Below are 21,067 nucleotides of genomic sequence, written 5' to 3' on the forward strand. Positions count from 1 at the left end.
CGGCATCTTGTTTTTGAGGTCAGAGTACATTAGAAAAGTGCTGTTTCTAGCTTAAAGTACGCTACCATTCCTCAAGACAGATCAGCAGAAAAACAGTGGATAATGATTGCAGCTTTAGGGAAGCCTTTTCCTAAGTTGTCTAACTGCTACCAACCCACACAATAATTTCTTTCTACTTAAGCTCTTTTCAAGAACCGTACAAAGTTTTGCTGCCCACCTGAGTAGCCACTAACCAGTGTAACAAAATTTTCAGTGACTATCAAAATATTCTTGTCCCATTTTAGCCAAGTAAAATCTATTCCTCCATTCTACTCCAGTAACCAGCAATTAACTGTCTGTTTTATTTGGCTTAATATCCTATGAGATTAAATTAAGGACATTCATTGAGGAATACAGAGATAAGTACAAGGAATTATTTCCATGTCTACATGCTACTGAATGGTCACTGATTGCTAACAAAATTCACATTTGGTGTGTTGTTGTTTTTTCCTGTTTAGACAGGTCTGCACACCATTTTATAAATTTGTTATTCATAATAGTTCAACACATATGGACCTATGGGTTGTTCACATATTCTTTGTAGCGAGTATTCAACCATTTGAGCCATCTGACTGGTCACCTAAGACACATGGTATGCTTGCTGTTCCCTGACTGAATGTCCTAACAGTCAAAAGCAGGAGGAGTGTCTGGAGAAATAAGCCCCCAGCCACCTGACCAAAGGACTTTTAGCCTCCAGGCTATGATAAGATGGCAGCAGTGAGCTCCTGGCCCCTTGCCCCCAGGGGTGAAAGTAATATTAAATTCTTACCAGTACGGGGGCCGGCTCCGGCCCCTGGAAGGGGCAGGGCTTCGGGCAGAAGGGGCGGGGCTGGGGGTTAGCTTCCCCCAGCCAGCACATCCACACTGCCTGGCCCCCGAGGCTCCCGCAGCTTTTTAAAAGGGCCCGGCAGCGTCCGGAGCCCCGAGCCCTTTTCAATTGCTGGCCTGGGGCAGCTGCCCCTTTTGTCCCGTCCCCACCCCCGTTGGCGGCCCGGGGGGGGGGGGGGGGAGAGCAAAAGGAGCAATGACATTAAAGTGCTGTGGAAGCGCTTTAACGTTGTTGCCCCTTTTGCCTCCCCCATCGACGGCCCTGCTGGTAGCGTCGGTGCTTTAACGTGGGCTGCATACGGGCCGGTACCAGCTTCTTACCAGTATGCCGTACCGGCCCACTTTCACCCCTGCCTCCCCCCACCAAAAATCATCTGCTGGGGTGGTTTCGTTGGGAGGCCCCCACTGCAACAGGTTTCAGAGTTAAGATGCATGGAGGCAGTTAATACCTTTGGGGAGGCAGTGTAGCCCAGTGGGCAGGGCAGTTGACTAGAACTCAGGAGATCTGAGGTAAATTCCTGGCTCTGCCAGCCAGTGGCCTGCTGGGTGATCTCAATTTCCCCATCTGTAAAATGGGGATAAGGATACTGACCTCTTTTGAGATGTAAAGATGAAAAGCACTATATGAGAGCTAAATATTATTACTACTGGAGCTATTGTTTCAGGTTGCCTGTACACTCAGGCTGACATCCCTACAGTCACACACAGATCACATGTCCTAATTTTCCTTTCCAGCTATGAGGACTAGAAGTATTTGTAATATTAAATGAACAGTGAGATTTGACCATCACGTGATTCCAGAAGATGTTGCTCCTGTGGCTAGATTGCCTGTTGTTATGATGCTTTAACCTAATGCTGATTACAGCCTATATTCTTGAGTGTTTAGGAGTCTTATTTTGGTAGAACTTCCATCATTTCAGTGACTCAAAGTGGCTATTTAATCGGAGGTGGTGTATGGGAAGGTGGGACTAAGAATATGGAGGAGGTTGAATAGAAAAGAGAAAGATCACATCACAAAAGTTACACTATCATAGATAAATGTTTGGTGGGGAAGGTTTTCTAAAGCTTTGGCAGACTTTTCTGTTTGCCTCTGAGATGAGAATATAATCCATCTGTGCCCCGGGTGAGGATTTTTTATTTCTTTCAGGATTTATTACTTGCTATAGTAATTGCACAGAGCCAGTGGATATCCTCACACAAAGAATGAGGGGAAAGGAATACTGTATGGCAATAGAAAGGCTGTAATGAGTTACTAGAAAATAAGTTAATTGAGGAGTTAGTGATGTAACAATTCCCAATTGCAGACTATCAAGACCTACATGCGTGTCAGTTTGAAGACAGTTGTGCCAGGTGAGAAAATTGCCTCCTTGCTGGCTTAAATGCCATCAGTACTTTTGGAATGTGTGAGAACACATTGATTGGTGCAAAGATAGTTCAACCAAAATTAGGAATTATGACATCACCAGAATTTCTAAGAGAAAACCATCCATTGGATATGAAGTCCTTTTAATTATGCCTTACAGCCTTAATATAAACTAACAGAGTTACGTTAAACTCTTCCAGGCTTCTAGGGTGTTTTCTCCCAAGTTCTCAAAGTAGATCTATTTCTAGGACCTTATTCTTTCTCTTACACCAGTGCAAATCAGGAATAGTTCCATTAGAATTACACCAGTGTCACACTAATATGAAAAGGATATGCTACCCTTAGTCTGTGTGTAGTGAGTATCTACCTGGGATATTTTAGGAGGAAATATTATTTGTATCAGTTGAAACATGTCAGTGTCCAGCAAGATGAATATACAGTAGGGTTCTAAATCAAATTATTTAAATGAAGAAGTTCCCTGCTGATTAAATAACCACCATCTCCCAAATGAACAAACTCTAAGGCTGGCAGCGAAGATGTTCATTAACCCAGTGTACCATTATTACTCAGATGCTGAAATATTGCCACTGAAATTTTAAATTAAACGGTCAAAATGTAAATGTAAGATAAGAAAAAGCTGCAAAGAGACTCAACCCTAAAACAGATTAAATGGGCTGGAATGTAAATTAAATTGCTTCATTTCCCCTTTCTTCTGCCTTTCCCTTTTCTAGTGCTCACTAAAGCTCCCCTCACACACACGCTTCATAACTGAAAGAAGCTGGGGAAGTCAGTATTCTTGTGATGTAATCAGGGGCAGCTCCAGGCACCAGCCATGGGGCGGGCGGCGTGCCGGTCACCGTGGGGGCGGCAATCAGGCTGCCTTCAGCGGGATGCCTGCGGGAGGTCCGCCAGTCCTGCAGCTTCGGTGGTAATTCAACGGCGGGTACGCTGAAGGCGTGGGACGGGCGGACCTCCCGCAGGCATGCCACCGAAAGCCACCTGACTGCCATGCTTGGGGTGGCAAAATACATAGAGCCACCCCTGGATGTAATCAAGGGTCTTGCTGGTCTACAGAGAAGAAAGGTTGAAGGCAAAGGTGAAAATGAGTCCAAACAGTGTTGCGTTGAGAACACTTTCCCTCTGGGCACCTCCACACCTTGTTTTCGCTGCTTTGGGGCATTTTTCCTTTTCTTGTCAATATTTCAGGTGAAGGACTGAGAAGGAAGTGGCCTTATTTATTGCTGGCAGCTTCAAATTTTCCGTAAAAGGGGACAATGAGAGGAGAGGGAACATAGCAGCCAATCAGAGCGGACATATTTGCAAATTAAATGCAAGTTTATTTATGGCTTGAATAGTTACCTAATTTATTATTTCACTTCCTGTGTGCTACACCTTTGCATTTCTAAATGAGTCTGCCTGACAGGTACCATTTTGTTAAACAGAGAGGATGCACCATGCCTCCGTCACTCCGACTTTTTCCTTCTTGTTTCCTTAATTTAAAAGGAAAGACATTCAAGTTGCAAGTGTGTGTTTGTTCTTTGTCTAAGCTGACAACAGTTATGTAAATCACACAGTTCTGATTGGCTGAAAGCTGGAATACAGGGATTTGCACCTGTGTTTACTGACAACCGCAGATTGATTATGCAAACCAGACACCCACAAACAGAGTGAGGAAATGTCAAACCTGACAACAAAATGTACAGTTATGCATCAGTAACTGTAGCAACTTTGTATTCTCACTGGAAGAGAATTCCATTCTGTACAATCAGTCTTACTCACTATAAAGAGGCAAACACTGGCAGTTCCTTTAAATAAAATAGCTTTTATGATCGGCTTTACATCAAACAAACTTACAGCTGCTTCAGTAATAAAGAAAAGCAACTCATGCTTTGTTCTATTTCCCTTTAAGGAAAGTGCCAAGTAAAAACAATCCTGGAACTTCACTTCCTTCCTGGGGGCTTTAAACACTATTCATACTGACACCTTACTGAAATTAACAGTAATGAAAATGTTGTAGGATTCCAGATATTTATTACCTATGTTTTGGATAGCTTACTTTAAAAATAATGCTAGCGTGATTAAAACCAATAAAAGGCTTGATCCTCTATTTTTTCTTTAAAGAGAGATTTCCATTTATCCTTTTTAAGCTACCCACTAATTCACTTCTGGCATTTTCCTTTCTGAACCAAAAAAAGGACACGGCTCCCTCTGGAGCTCATCAGCAAGCAAAGATTATCTGAGAACAACACAACATTCTTCCACCCCTATCCTGGGAACTCCAAACAAATTAGCAACCCAAACTCTAATCTCTCTCTTAGCAGTACATCATGTTGCCACTTGTCAAATCTAGGTAACTGGTTGGACAGACAGGTTTTTAAAAATATAGAGACACCCCAAAATTCTGCACATTTCTAATTCTTTCATGAAGTCTGGTAGAAAAATTGGGGCTCAACTCTGCAAACCCATAACCATGAGTCATCACAATGAAGATGGGTTTTTGCATGTTTGGGTCCCAATCTTTGTAGACAACGTTTCTTTTCACTCTAATAGTTCCTGCAGGCCGGATTTATTGTCAAAACACTGCATACAATATAACTCAGTGTTATTTTTCCAACTTTGCTTTCCTCCCCTCTTGATACCATGAGGATGTTGCTTGTCTGAGAGCTAGAGGCAAACTAATTTGGAAATGTGAACTTGTGGGTTTGTGAAATAGCCTTTTGCCAACCACTGTAATATTGTGCAAATCACTCATTTACTGTATCGCATGCTTTCCACGTGGGCCTCTGTAAATGGGAGCCCTATAGATTGTAGAAGCAGGTAGTTTACCAAATTATACCTGCACCAAGTCATTTTTTTGACAATTTGTAGTATATTGTCAGGAATATCTCCATTCATTAGGCACAACTGACTGAACACTGGGTCACTGGGACAGAGGAAAAGGAAATGGGGGCTCAGTTGTGACTCCTCCGTCATGCCTATGCAGGAGAGTAAATTAGCATAAGGGACCACCTTACTCCCTTGTCCCAGATACTAATATCATAGGTCACAGAACACGAGGGAGAACAATCTCTGCAGTGCTGCTAGGAGGGAGGGGAACAATCGTTGTCACTGATGTGGGTGGAGGAGAGCCAGATATAGGATTCCCCAGAGCAAAGAGAACGGGGACCAGTTTGCATCTGCGGCTCACAATCTCATTGCTGTCTGCTCTTAGGGCAGCAATGCTATGTGCTGCCCCTTATTCACGGTATGTGGCAAAGCCCTTACTAAACATTTTGTTCTCAGATCTACAGATGTGGTTGTTTACATTGACTTTAATAGGAATTCTGAGCATCTACGGGAGGAAGCTGTCCCTTAATCTGTATATATCAATGTGTGCAAGAATCCACCTGGGTAGGAGTTAAAGTATATGCTGAATAATAGGCCAAAAGTCCTTACTCGATGTTTACTCATCCTACAGGCAAAACATCCACTGACTTCTATGTGAATTTTACTTGAGTAAGGACTCTAGAATTTGATCCAATGTTTGCAAATAAAACCAGCAAACCCGATTGCCTAAACAGGACAGTGTCTGCACTCTGCTTTCTCTTTGAAGGCTATGATCAGCTTTAATTGCCAGCTGTCACCAGTTACCACATAGCTCTTTCTAACCAAGCACATTTATTCTTAAAGTGAAAGCATAACAGAGAAAACATATTAAAGACAATAAAACTTCCTATATTCATGCTGTACACCTACCAGAGGTCAACATTGCCTGTATTTTCTTTTTCTTTGCACGGAAGAAAATAAATTGAGTTTCAGCAAGCATCAACAAAGGCTTAGCCCACTCACAGCAATGAAAACATGTCTAACTCACTGGGCATAATGTACGCACAAAAGCTGCAAAACCAATCAACAGAGGAAAACATAAATGTATAGGAGAATCTTCTGTCACCTCTTATTCATGCATGACAAGAAAGCTACTGAACAAAACAAATTATATACTCATTTCCACAATGCCTCAATGACTTAATGAAATAGAAAGTCTACAATGAAGGGAAAATTTCTTCAAACCTAAGACTTAGAACAAAATGGGAATAAAAGCTGTGCAGAGAATACACCTTGATATTCCACATATTGTGCATTAAAAGGCTGCAAAGACAGAACAAGTATCATTGTATTCTATTTAAGATACAGTGATGCAGTGACACTGAAGTCAATGCAATTTGCAACAGTGTAAACTTGAGGTTTTTTGCCCATAACCTCTATTGTTGGCAGCTCCTAGTGGAATAATCAATTTAAAATCAATAGATGTATAATTTACACATGTGCCCCTGCACGTACACACACTATGTATGTAGTGCCTTTCGTTCTGAAGGATCACATAACACAACATAAACTACATACATATAGGCAGCCCATTACCACTGAAATGAAAATACCTCGAGGGAAACTGCCAGCTGGTAAACAGACAATTAATATACTGAAGAATAAGGGACATGGAAGGTTAGGGGGAAATCCCCTACCCCTATTAAAATGACCATGGGATCATTAATATCCAGGCAGAGCAGACAAGACCTAGGTGTAAGTTCTTATTCAAGAGCTTTGCACACAGTAAGCTCACTGGAAATCAACTTGTCTGCCTCAGAAGGAGACTGCTAGAGACAGAGCATGGTCAGCCTTGCCAGGTAACAAACTACAATTAATGAGCTGAGAACATTGACGAATATGCAACAGGCTTTCAATATATTATATATTGACATGAATGCTCATTTCTCTTCCTGGTCCAGGTTTCCATTGCATCACCTTGGTCATTCAGTATCTCAATATCGTTCTCATTTTTAATAGCCCGGGTCACACAGCTGTTCATTTACTTTAAGTTTTTCTAATCCATAATGTTTGTATTTCAAATAATCATATTTATATCGCACACATCAGTATGGCTCTAGCACCAGCTAGGTGTAACCACAGCTGTGTAGAAGAATGAGGATATTAGGGATGCAAACAACTGTCACCACACCCATCCCAATTACATTTGCAGCTGCCTCTGTGTCTTATAGCAATTTGTGCTCCTGGACTGCATCCCTTAGAGCATTCCACAAGATTATTTTCACCATACAGAAAGATAATTTATTGAGAAAGTGGTTAGCAGCTCTGTCAGGAAGACATGCAAGGCTAGAGCTAGCGATGCACAGTCCTCACAAGGGTTTGGTTTGGATGAGCATCCAAGAGTTTGGATGCTCTTCTGAATGGTATGACCATGTTGGGTCCATAAAAGGAAATCTTTATGCCACACACACAAAAAAAGTGTTCTTAGCAAGATTTGTGTGGTTTTACATTCTTATTGTGGCCCCACCATCCCAAGGTAGAACTGAGTTGTTTGTTTTACATTATTTAGGCATAAAATTAGTTATCTTATTAAAGCCAAATCAATGTGCATAAAAAAGCTCAGCAACACATACATCTAAAACTTTAGACTCGTGCAAAACTAGGGCTATGCTACCCTTCAGAGGAATAAAAGGACAAAAGTCCTCAGTGTCCCAAATCCATAACATGCTCTCAAGGGCTGTTTGCATTGGGACCTTCATAGAGACAGATATATTGTTATATCTGTCTACCTAGCAATCTGCTGAGATTCAGTTGGTATACCAATAAAGGGCAGAATGACACTTTTACCTGAACTGGACTTCAGTTAGTGTCAGGACAGTAAATCCAAAATAATGACACAATAGCCAAAACACACCAGTTTGGATAGAGTCAAAGGTGAAAATGGCATGCAACCAGCTCAAGGCTGTATTTGGAGTATGGAAGCATCCAGCCAAGGTCTTCCTCACTGCAATCAGGAAAATGTTCCTTTGGGCAGCTTACCTGAGAGAGACTTATCTAGAGAGACGGTTAGCCAGATCCTCAGCTGGTCAATGGAGCTATGCCAACTTACCCCACCCAGAGATTTGGCCCTTCAATTCCTCTCATAGGGAAAAGGACAGTGTTATTTCTGTGAAATTCAAGGTGGCATCATTCAGATATTCTTGTTACCAGAACAGATACTCTCTCCAGTTTTTCTAGTAACAGGCAATGCATGTGATACTCATACCCAAAGAATTCAAAGTTCCAGTTTTAACACTGATCCCCACCACATTCAAATATGTTGGTTTCATTTTCCCCCCACCTGAGTTCTTTGCTTCCATCTGCATTTAGGGTGACCAGACAGCAAATGTGAAAAATCGGGACGGGGGTGGGGGGTAATAGGAGCCTATATAAGAAAATGACCCAAAAATCGGGACTGTCCCTATAAAATCAAGACATCTGGTCACCCTATCTGCATTTCATAACAAGACATGACATCAGAGTTATTTTTGAAGCTGTCCCACACTACGAAGTCTTACTGTCATGCCTCTTCTGTTCTCACTCCTGGTTTTTGTGAATGCTGTAGCAAATCAAGATAAAAACTAAGCAGAAATGGGGAAATGCTGTAGCAAATCAAGATAAAAACTAAGCAGAAATGGGGAAACACATTAAAATCACATGTGCAAGAGGCTACACTGTGACCAGTCAAAACCCCTGCTCCCAAAAACATTAGAAAAGTAACCAGAAAGATAAAACTGCACTAAGATTTCCTAAAGAAGCCACCTGAAAACCAAATTGACAGTTTTAAGGAACTGTCACTGTTTGCAGATTTATAAATCATGTTTTTTAAAAAAGCAGATTTATTACTCTGATTTCAAGGAATTATTTTAAGTGTGCATCTCAGAATGGGTGTTGTCCTGCCCCCTTACCACTTACATTCATTCTTCTGTAAGCATCACTTGTAAGATATATCCTGACACATTTGCTTGGCCTGCCAGAATAGACATTATTGCTTGGGATTACTTTCTGCCTTCCATCTAGAAGTGGGATGTATCATTCAGGTCAATTTTCTCAGCCTCTGCAGGGCAAAGAAACCCAAAGTTGTCTTGAAAAGTATATCTCCCAGTCAGCACAGATGTGCAGGGCTCTGTCTCCTTATCACCAACTTGATTCGAGATCAGCGATGACAGTAATTACTGCACAAGAGCTAAATAGGCTCTGCATGATCATTTTCAGGAAAGGCTAGTGCCCAGTCCTTCAGTTGCTGCAGTGTTCTCCTAAAACATCCTACATTTAAAGGGTTTGTCATTGTCAAGATTTCAGGGAACTGATTTAATATCGTCTCTGTCATAACTAAACTCTAGTTTCCTAGGAAAAAAGAAGAACAGGAGTACTTGTGGCACCTTAGAGACTAACAAATTTATTAGAGCATAAGCTTTCGTGGACTACAGCCCACTTCTTCGGATGCATATAGAATGGAACATATAATGAGGAGATATATATACACACATACAGAGAGCATAAACAGGTGGGAGTTGTCTTACCAACTCTGAGAGGCCAATTAATTAAGAGAAAAAAAAAAAACTTTTGAAGTGATAATCAAGCTAGCCGAGTACAGACAGTGTGATAAGAAGTGTGAGAGTACTTACAAGGGGAGATAGTCAACGTTTGTAATGGCTCAGCCATTCCCAGTCCTTATTCAAACCGGAGTTGATTGTGTCTAGTTTGCATATCAATTCTAGCTCTGCAGTCTCTCTTTGGAGTCTGTTTTTGAAGTTTTTCTGTTGTAATAGTTTCCTAGGGTAGCTTTAAAGCCTGGGCTATTTGAGCAATACTGTAATCCATCAGAAGGGGATATAAACAATGAAGGGGATACCAGGTGTAATGGGGTGAATGTATCAGAAGTTCTCAACCTGCAGTATTAGGTTCAAGATGAAGAGTTTTCTGTCTGCTCCTTCACACCATCAGTCAGATTCTACAGGCAACAACTGATTTCTATTACTAACTTCAAATTGATCAGGAATTATTAGTTATCACTGACTAATACTGTGACTGTTTGAACAAATAGATATTCTGGGTTACTTATATCATCTGCAGCTGTAGGAAAGCATGCCCTGTGCTTCACTTTGCCTCAAGGCTCCTTTGGCTTTGCATAGCAGGAATATTTTGCTTGAGAGTGTTACATTTTAAGGGAGCTGCTATAGAGGTTGAGATTTAAAAAGGGATCATGGAAGTTGTTGGTGGTAAGTATATAGTGTCAGCTGGCACTAATGCTGCAGGAGAGGAATAGCTGTTACAGGGAACAGAGTTCCCATGTATCATCTTGCTTGTTCTGGCAACCAATGACTATACAGGAAAAAGAATTGTCTATATCAGTGTGATGGTGTGAGCATTGTCTAGGTCTATGATTTTAAAATTCCTACATTTATGTTTCTTGCTCCACTAAAATCACTCTTCACCTGAGATGTTGCATGTGATCATCCCTTTTTCCAAACCTGAATCATCAGCTCCAATAAAGGTTTATCTTAACCTTAGTAAACCTAACTTAACATAAAGAATATGGCAGTGGGTTTTTAGTTCTGATAACAGTGCCCTGCATTGCCAGCAATTTGTCTCATATCAGACTCTTTATAGGATTTGATAACCTTACTGTGTGGTTTCTGTGCTTCTGCTCTCACAAAAGAGCATGAGAGTTTTCCTATTGATGTCAGTGGGAGCAGGATCAAGCCCAAAGTCTTACTTATTGATTGCCATTTGTCCTGTGTTCAGGATGTTGTTATAATACAGGATGTTTTCCTCTAATAGCAATATATCCTTTTTGATTAAAATGAACGAGAAACAGAATGCAGAGTTTCTTCTGACAATCACATTCAGGAGCTTGCACATCTAGGATGGCAATCGTAAAGTAAAGGCTGGTTCCTAATGGAGATGTAAAGCCAATAAACCCCATTGTCTGTGGGTCAGTGTGTTAGACATTTTGTAAGAAAAAAGAAAAACTGAGTCTTTTCAAAGTCATATTAGTGCCCAAGAGGATCAGGATAATTCAGTTTGCTCCCTAGTGTCTGATCATTTATTTAGTTTCCCTATGAGATGCTGTAACTTTTTTGCTTGCTATTTTGAAAATGGCGCTCTTCCACAGAGGCCTAGGGGTGGGACTAAAAAAGATCAAAACTAGTTAAAATTAATAAATGTTGAATTCTGCCTAATGAGCATGAAAATGGAATTCTAGTTCAGGGTATGGCTATACTACCCACCGGATCAGTGGGCAGCGATCGATCCAGCTGGGGTCAATTTATCGCATCTAGTCTAGATGTGATAAATGAACCCCTGAGTGCTCTCCCGTCAACTCCTGTACTCCACTGCTGCAAGAGGCACAGGCAGAGTCGACAGGGGAGTGGCAGCAGTCGACTCACCGCAGTGAAGACACCACAGTGAGTAGGTCTAAGTACGTCTACTTCAGCTATATTATTCACAGAGCTGAAGTTGCATAACTTAGATTGATCCCCCTCTCCCCCCAGTGTAGACCAGGCCTAAGAAAGTTAAGGGAGAGAAAGTGAGGCAGAAGCGTCAATGGAAAGGGAAAAAAGGAAAGAAAGTTATCTTCATTTACATACAGACTCCTTGTGAGATTGCTATCAAGGAGAGAGAGAGAGAGGGAGTGAGAGCACACACATGAACATAATGTTAGAAGGGCGCTAGCCCTTCAAAATATATTTGGCCCTGAACTTTCAGCCTTTACTCAAATCAAACTCCCACTGACTTAATTTACACCTGAACTCCCTTGGATTTCAGCTGTTGCCTACATAGGGAGTGGAAGGTCTGGCAGGAGGGAAAAAACCAACCTGAGAGCTTATTGTTGTATTCTCATTGAAAAGTAAGGAAATAGTTATCAATTAATTTTTAAGGAAACCAAAGGAGGTATGTATTGGAATAAAATGTGGATAAATATGGTTATCACCACATAACATCTATGACAAGTAACCTAACCTAGAAACTACCTGCTAGAGTGTGATTCTTGGGATAAGGTGAGAAGAAAAAGTAGTTAGTAAATTGAATCATGGAGCATTCACTTTTGACAAAGCCCTGCTTAAATGCTTTCTACAATGCTTTTAGTTACCACCCTCTTTCATGGCTTTTTTTTTTTGAGTGGGTGGGGGGAGGATCTTCAAGATCCTGTGATGTCTAGAAATTGCATGGTGTGACTGCCTGCTGGGGTTCCCAGAATGTGATCCCCTGTGACCCTCTCAGCTTCAGCAACACTCCATCTTGTCTGCCTTGCCAGCAAACTCTTCAAGACTCTGCCAGTCCAAACCATGCCTAGCAGGTAACAATCAGTGAACTCCAGTGCATCAGTGAATCCTTCTCTGCTGTGCTCAGCCCCTCTTTGGGCTGGTCCACACTAACCCCCCAGTTCAAACTAAGATATGCAACTTCAGCTACGTGAATACGGTACCTGAAGTCGAAGTACCTTAGTTCGAACTACAAGGTACTTACCGCGGATCCACACGCGGCAGACAGGCTCCCCTGTTGACTCCACTTACTCCTCTCGCAGAGCAGGATTACCGGCGTCGACGGCAAGCACTTCCGGGATCGATTTATCACGCCTAGACAAGATGCGATAAATCGATCCCAGAAGATCGATTGCTTACCGTCGAACCTGGAGGTAAGTATAGACGTACCCTTTCTGTAAAACCCACAAAACCTTATCAAGTTCACTGCTCCTTTAAAGTGACAATACGCAGCAGCTTATTAACATAACTGGGATTGACAAACCCTCCACTTCAGTCAAAGCCCTGAGTTGGTTTATGGTAAAAGTAAAACAAGTTTATTAACAAAAGGACATAGGTTTAAGTGATACCAAGAATAAGAAATAAGGATAGAAATGGTTACAAACAAACAAAAGTAAAAATACCCTTCTAAGAATAAAACTCGTCTTAACAAACTAGTCTTTTGTTCAAAGCAGTTTTTCCCACCATAGTCTTTCTTCCAGGCTTACTGGCAAGACTTTTTGCCAGGACCCAACATAAAGAGCACAAAACGCTTGGTTTCTTGGACTCCTTAGGTGAAGGATAATTCACAGGTTCACCCTGGCTCGTTCTTCATAGTTTAGTAAACCTTTGGCCTGGTCTACACTAACCCCCCAATTCAAACTAAGGTACGCAACTTCAGCTACGTGAATAACGTAGCTGAAGTCGACATACCTTAGTTCGAATTTACCGCGGTCCAGACACAGCAGGCAGGCTCTCCCGTCGACTCCGCGTACTCTTCGCGCCAAGCAGGATTACCCGAGTCTACGGGGAGCACTTCTGGGTTCGATTTATCGCGTCCAGACAAGACGCGATAAATCGAACCCAGAAGTTCGATTGCCTGCCGCCGAACCAGCGCGTAAGTATAGACAAGCCCTTTGAAATGTTTTCCTCTGAACCATGTCCCCAGATAAAGTACCTTTCCCCTGCTGGGTGTAGATGCCAGACTATCTGGTGTAAATTCTATGTTGGTTCCTCTCCTACTGGTGATTTTTACAATATAAATGATCTTCCTGCAATCTCCAATACCCATTGTCTTTGGCCACCCCTGGTTTGATTTACATAGGAGAGAGACTCAAGCAGGCAGAACCAAAGTCCTTTGTCTAGAGAGGGGTAATTTATGCCCTGCCTGCCACATATTTTAAGAACGTAATTTTCAGCACATATTTGTACTTTTCCATACATCCCCCGTACATGCACCACACAATAATATTAAGGGCCAGCATATTACCAGTTTGCATCTGATACCTTGCATGACATCTTTTAGATACAGCTTCTGACAACAGTGAATTAGGTACACTGGACTAGTCAGGCCAGCTGAAACTCACTGCTGGACACCAGCAAGCCTCTTGCCTTCTGGCATAGGGATGCTCTTAGGGTCACACGAGTACAAACGATCTAACTTTTATAGATGGCCCCAAACCAAACCCTGGATCTCTCTGCTGTAAACTTTGGAGGAAGAGTGTAGTGTCATGGAATCAAAAATAAAGATTTTGCTGCGTGACCCTCCCTTTGTAGCAAGCTAAACGCCACCAAATTAGGGGTGTGTGAAACCTGGAGTCAGATTGTGAGCTCCTCTAAAAATATTTTATAATTAGATTAATAAGTGACTTAATTATAATACAGTACAAGAACTTAGGTTACAAGACTGCTACAAGAGAGACATGAAGCAAACAAAACACACACACACACACCAAAGGAAGTTTTTGTTGTCACTGCATCCTGAACTTATCCTGGTTATGACTACCAGTTGCAACACCTGTTGGTATTTTACCAAGAATGCTGACTCATTGTTAGCCCTACCTCTTGACTTTCCCCTCCCTCTCAAAATGACCATGGACCATGACTGTAGTACAAGACAGAAAGGGTGGAGGGAAATGGAAAGAGAAGAGCAACAGTTTAAGAGCTTGGTCCCTGGAAGTCCCTACCGCTTTGAATTTTACCCAGCCAGCAGGTAACCTTGATTCACCTGAGAGCAGATCCCTGTGCTAAAAGATCTGTGCCCTTGGCACAGAGTAATATCAAAGGCTAGGAGGCAACTGAGATCAGTGCAGAAGCACAAAGAGAAGACTATTAGTATGGCTGCATCTGCAGACAAGTGTAAGAAATGGAACAAGTGACTAGGTAAGAAGAGCCATTGAAGCAGCGTGCCCAGTTTAGCATCCCAGAGACATAGGTAGCATTAGCTTCCCAAACAATCAGAAAATACCAGAGGCAGGCCTGAGAGGAACAGATGGATGTTATCCTTCTATTGCATGATGCATTACTGTGTTTTGGACACTATTTTCTTATAAACAGTTGCAATATTCTTGCTTGGAGGGTTTTTCCATGACTTCATCCTCGACCAGAGACCGTAAAGATTCCTGTTCTTTGCACCAATTTGAGTGGTTTATTTGTAACCCATTAGATGGCACGGCGGTTGCACAGGATGTGCCAAAGCACTTACGTTCCATTTTGTGGTATAGCATCATTTGCACAAGGTCTCAAAGCATGTTGGTCAGCATATGACCCCAGCATTAATATCTAAATCAAACACAGCATTTGCAAAATTCTGTGTGGTAGCAGTAGTTTGAAATGCCATGTGATTTAGAGGTTCTAGAGCTCAGCTGAAAAAATACAGAAAAGTAGGAGTTGTGGGGAAAAAAGGTCAAAATTATACAGTTTATCCTGACTGGCAGCAAGCTAAAGATGTGTCTTTATCACATGCACACATTTAGTGAAAAGCTAAATATTTGAACTTGTTCTGCAACAATTTTGCCATATTTCAAAACAGATGGGAATACAGCCTTATCTTGTCTTTGCCTTGATTGATAAAATACTAAAAAGTTTTCCTGAAAGGGTCTGAAGTTAGTCTATTCTCTTCAAGTCCTTTCTGGACCAGATGAATGTCTGAGAACATGTTTTCCAATCAAGAGGTGAAAGCTTTAACGAGAATTTGGCATTCAACAGTAATAAGTGCTACTGGTCTGTCTGCAGCTGCCACAGAAGATTTCTTGTTTGCTTTTTCAAGAATCATCGTAATTAATGCCTCTCTCATTTCTCCGTTGAGGCAGCTCTTACTGAAGGCTCCTTGAAAGATTTTTTGCACAACGGAGCTCAGCAAATTTTAAAAGGATTTATAGAAGATAGCAAGCCCCAGAGTTTAAGACTTTCACATCCAAATTACTTTTTGTTTTTAATTACAACAACTTAACCTTACAAAATGATGTAAATACTGAAGTAAAGTCTGTCTGAATACGTACCATCAACCATGCTCCTTATTTAATATGTAACTGCAGGTATCTGTGATCCCATGTGCATGAATGGAGGGAAATGTGTAAGCCCAGATGTCTGTGACTGCCCATCTGGTTGGAGGGGCAAGTGGTGTAATAAACGTAAGTATCTCTGCCTCCCATCAAACACAATATTGTGTAGTACTTAGGCCAGTCAGAATGAATTGTAATCATTTTTAATATTAGAAAACAATATAGTGAATAGACCTTGTTTTGCTACTTCAGCATTTTACAAAGAAAAACAGTTTTATGTAAAGGTAATACAAAATGACATAAATATTTGATATTTACAAAAAAAGAAAGGTGAGGGGAACCAAGGTTCTATCTCATGCAGCTGTCTGTTATGCATATTTTTATGGAAACTCATTTTTATGGTATTAAACTTGAAGTATTGATTTTAGGTCATAGCAGCGACACATATTTTGTTATATTTTACAGAGAAATGTCATATATTTCAAAATACAGGACTATTTAAAGCCTGTAGTAAAGCCTTCCAAACTGATATACTTTCAAGGTCATCAGATGCATTGCAGTGCATAATTCTGAGGCTGATGTATTCTTACACTAAGCCTACCACATCTCACTGAGGTTTACATAAAAATGCAATTAAAAAAATCACCTTATCTTAAAATGTTTCAGGAAATATTTTCTCTTACATAGTTATTCATTACCGTGATGTTGGCGGATAAGCTGAATAAATTTAAGATCAAGATGACACACTGTATGGGAGATGGATTAATGTATTGCCTTTTTCACCCTAGGAGTACTGGTGATGGATAAGGCTTGGGAATCAGCACAATGTTAATTTCAGAGCTGTTCCTAAAGTATAATATTGATCATTTCTTCTCAGTGTATACATATATACATACACATACACACAGAGAATTATAATGTTTTATATATACTATATATACACACACATACATATAAAATAATCCTAGTGACAAACATCACTTAAGCTGTATTGTGATGTAAATGAACATCACACCCTATTTATTTATAACATCTGATATGGGTGTACCATATATCATACAGAAAGGAGTACTTTAATTTGTTGGTGCCAGGGTACTTGACCTAGTTCTTGGTCTTAGTTCACTTTGAGAGAGCTCTATCTGGGGGGAGGTAATAGCATAGAAATTCAAAATGCTAATTACCTTGTGAAGAAGACTCATTACATTCTTTGAGATTCCACCATTTTGAAAATAACTATGTGAAGCAATTGCCAGCACATTACCCTCTAAAACAGCTCATGCACATGAGTACGTTCATGGATCTTCTCATTTTCCCGCTTTTCATGTTGCTCTTTTCAGCTGTTTGTCTGCAGAAGTGTCTGAATGGTGGAGAATGTATAGGCCCCAGTGTCTGTGCATGCTCTGAAGGATGGATAGGAATGCTGTGCCAGACTCGTAAGTGCTTCTTCAATTAAAACCCTATGATAGCTATCCTTATAAACTGCATATATTTTCCATATATGCAGTGCAGTTGTAGCCGTGTCAGTCCCAGGATATTCGAGACACAAGGTGGGTGAGGTAATATGTTTGATTGGACCAACTTCTATTGGGGAGAGAGACAAGCTTTTGAGCCACACAGAGCTCTTCTTCAGATCTATGTAAGTTCATCTCTCACACCTACAGAAGTTGGTCCAATCAAAGATATTACCTCACCTGCCTTGTCTCTCTTATATCCTCCAGGATATTTATGTGACTTGAAAAACATGATAATATATTTAGGATTTAATTCTGCCTCCCTTACTCTCAATGAGTAGTCCCTTATTCCACGTGTAGAACAATTATTTTCAGTGGGACTACTTGACTCAATTTAAGGGCTTGTGTATATGGTAGGGTAATGCAGCCTACAGAAGTGTGATTTCTAAAGAGCACTAACGTGTTGCATGTTAATTGATCGATGCAGACATTTCTGGTACACACTAGAGGTTCTCTAGTGCACTTTAACATAATACTGTTTGAAACAACATTATTGTAGTGCACACCGGCAGAGTCTACATGCAATTATGATATAAACACACGAGTGTGCTTTAGAAATCATACCCCCATAGGCTGAATTATCCCACCATGTGGACAAGCCCTGAATAGGGGAGATAGAATTAAGCCTTCATTTAGCTTGAATAGATACTATTTAAAAAGGTAAGAAAATCTTGACATTTCCAAAATGCCAACATGAATACTTTTAAAACAACCCCTTAACTATATTTGTAACGCAAATGCTGCAGCACTGTGCAAACCAGCACACCAGCAGAGTTTCCATGTGCAAAGGGACTGAACAGTGTGGCCCAAGAGGAAAAACGTTGGTTATTTTAAATGTGTCCCTTGGATTCATGTATGTTGCTAACATCACAATGGAAAGGCAGTAAACATTTGGGGATATAAGTAAAGTGTCACACCTTCTCTCCTTTTCCACTGGTAGTGCATAATTATGTCTTGCAATCTTTCTGGCCCAGTTACATCTCATCAGTTGCATAATTGTCTCTGAGCCCAACATATATTAGTTCACATTTGTTAATGTTTTAAATTATTTACTAGCCAATGACTTATACCTAGTCCAGTTCATCCCTCCCCCCATCACCACCACCAAAAGCAGGTTCTTCACTTGGAAAGACTATCAAGACTCAATATTTGTAGCAGTTTCTGCTGCTTTACATGGGTATCCATTTTGCAGAGTCTAGGCACGTTTCTGTTTATTTAGTCAGGCTTTTTGAATCAGTGCCAAACCTGTTTGTTTGACATTCACTCTGTTTTTACTATTTCTTCCAATGTTTTCACTGCACTGGACAATTTAATCAGCTTTTTGTCCAAAAACAACTGGCTGAAACTTCTAGGTCTCACAGCAAATCTGAATAATCACTGAGTATGGAATTTTGCTATTAAAAAAAAAAAGACTAGAGTGGGAGAGCAGATGTTTGGGTCTTAGAGCGTTGCTCTGAATATTCAGTGGTGCAGCAAAGACGAGGCAGTGGAACCATAAGTCATATTCCTTACAGATGTTAAGTATATAAAAAAAAAGTTTTTCCCATGGAAATAATCCAATAAAGTACGTCTGGATTTTTGCATTTTGAACACAGTTTTCTTCACTAACATCCAGGAGTCTATACAAAATTATGTACATGCCCAAGTGTTATGAGCTTCCTGAGGCAGCTCACCTATAGGACTGCCCACTCTGGTGGCTGCTGGCACTGACAGGCAGATTACTAATGGTGGTACTGAGGTCTAGGTCCAGTCACTGGTTACCACTTGGTCCTTTGTTATTACACTAGTGTTACTCTAGCCTGCTCCCTATCACCAATCAGCCCACACACATGCTAGGCCAAATCCATCTGTGGTGTGACTCTGTTGAAACTAATTAAATAATATCAAGGATGCATTTGGCTCTCTATAGCCTCTCCTACACAAAACTGCTTTGATCAAGCCTTTCAAACTCAAACCTGCAAGCTTTCTAAATGGCCTGCTTCACCCTTGTATATTTTTCTGCTTAGACACACAGGGTTAAATCCTGCTCTTATTGATAGCAAAATTTCAGTGGCTCCGCTCCATACTTGCACCACTGTAAGCAAGCACAGATTTTCACCCACAGCCTTAAAAGGCAGAGTAACATTTTCACAGTGTACTGTAAGATAGTTAGTAGCCAGCAGACATACAAGAGCACATTTTTGTAAGTTAGTATCACTACATGTTTCCACACAATTTCAGCTTTATGAAAGACAATTTCCACTCCCCAAGTCACAATCCAGATCACTTTTACTGGCAACTATCAGCCTGTTTGTTTTACCTTTACTCCACTGGACATAAATTTAATTTCTTGGATTGACCAGCTAAGCTTCAGTCCGAATTCAGCATTGAGTAAGTCAGTCTGCCACCCCCAGAGATGAAAATACAAAGCCGGGAGTCATCCATATACAGAAGAACTACAGCCCATATTTCTCCATAAACCTAATGGCCTCATCCACCTGTGGTACCAGAGGGAATGACATCATAGAACCTCACATATGATAGGGAGGCTTCAATGAGCAGTTATCCTCTGGGATTTCTCAGAAAGAATGACACCACTCCATGACAATTCCACCTAGTAACTAACAACACTTCATGGTCAATGGTAGTGAAGGGCAGCTGACAAATCTAGAAGAATCACCAGGGCCATCGGATTTTACTCTATCGCTGGAAAAAAATCATTGACCAACATGACCAGTGTGTTGTCTGTATCTCAGAGAGGCCTAAAGCCAAATCGACGGTGGTCAAGGAGAGCTTTAGGATCCAGATGTAGCTACCATGCTATGGAGCTCTCGGTTTCCTCAAACTCGGAAATTTAAGATATAGAGTTCTTCAGCTTTAGGGCTAATAATAAAATAAAAACTATAATGACACAAACTCCCCCTGCTGGCTTTTGCCTGACAAGGTGAACAGGGATCTATATTACAAGCTGCACCTGCATTTCAATAAGCACCACTAGCTGAAACACAACTGACGAGGTTCTGTGTTTATCCTCCCCAGTCTCAGTTCTTCTGCATTGAAGATTATTAGCTCAGTGTAAATATGAATGATTTCTCTCTGCAAAGTATATTGAAAATGCTTCACTGAGAGCAACACTTGACTCTGCAACCGGATGTAAACCTCACAGATTAATCATGTTGTACATCACGTGGATCAGTTGGGCTGATTGCCTCTTTTGAGATGCTGTGATACAAAGAAATCTTCCTTCGCTACTTGTGCAATTAATAGCATAGAATTTAGAAACTTTTGAAGCTGTAGTGTGTTAAACTCAGAATCAGCCTTCTGTGACCAGTGTGCTAGCACCTTCCTGCCACCTGTCACTGGCTATCAGCATATTATCAGAACTGACAAGGATAAAGCCTGGGATGAGAACATTTAGGAGACATTGTTTCAATAGTCATGGATAGAGCACAATAGCCCCATTCTACTAGGCTTTAAATAAAGAGGTTGGTTGGCAGACCAGTGTACTTCCCCATTCATCTGTAACTGAAGAGAATAGCTTCTGAGGAAGGATCAATAAAATAAGTTTTTCACTCCAGCAAATAAGGTCTATGGTGGTTTACACATTGTCCTGTATATACAGTGTGATCTTGATGGTATGAGGATTAATGGTCAGATTTCACACCTTATTGCAAATGCAGGAAAATGATCTTACAAAAGAATGAAATGTTATTCATAGTTAAGGCTGAATCTACCCTGTCTCCTGCCCCTGAC

The 21,067-nt window shown here is 40.9% G+C and overlaps 1 protein-coding gene across 1 annotated transcript in view; it reads left to right on the forward strand.

The window, feature by feature from the left end:
* The window catches only part of LOC128845094 (von Willebrand factor D and EGF domain-containing protein-like), a 245,872-nt gene that overhangs the window by 211,992 nt on the left and 12,813 nt on the right, over nt 1-21,067 (forward strand). The window contains exons 27-28 of the mRNA XM_054043326.1: nt 15,858-15,953; nt 17,162-17,257. Coding sequence (XP_053899301.1) covers nt 15,858-15,953; nt 17,162-17,257 — 192 coding nt within the window. The remainder of the gene's footprint in view (nt 1-15,857; nt 15,954-17,161; nt 17,258-21,067) is intronic.

The sequence above is a fragment of the Malaclemys terrapin genome, chromosome 11 (genome assembly GCF_027887155.1).
Source record: "Malaclemys terrapin pileata isolate rMalTer1 chromosome 11, rMalTer1.hap1, whole genome shotgun sequence".
Taxonomy (NCBI): domain Eukaryota; kingdom Metazoa; phylum Chordata; order Testudines; family Emydidae; genus Malaclemys; species Malaclemys terrapin.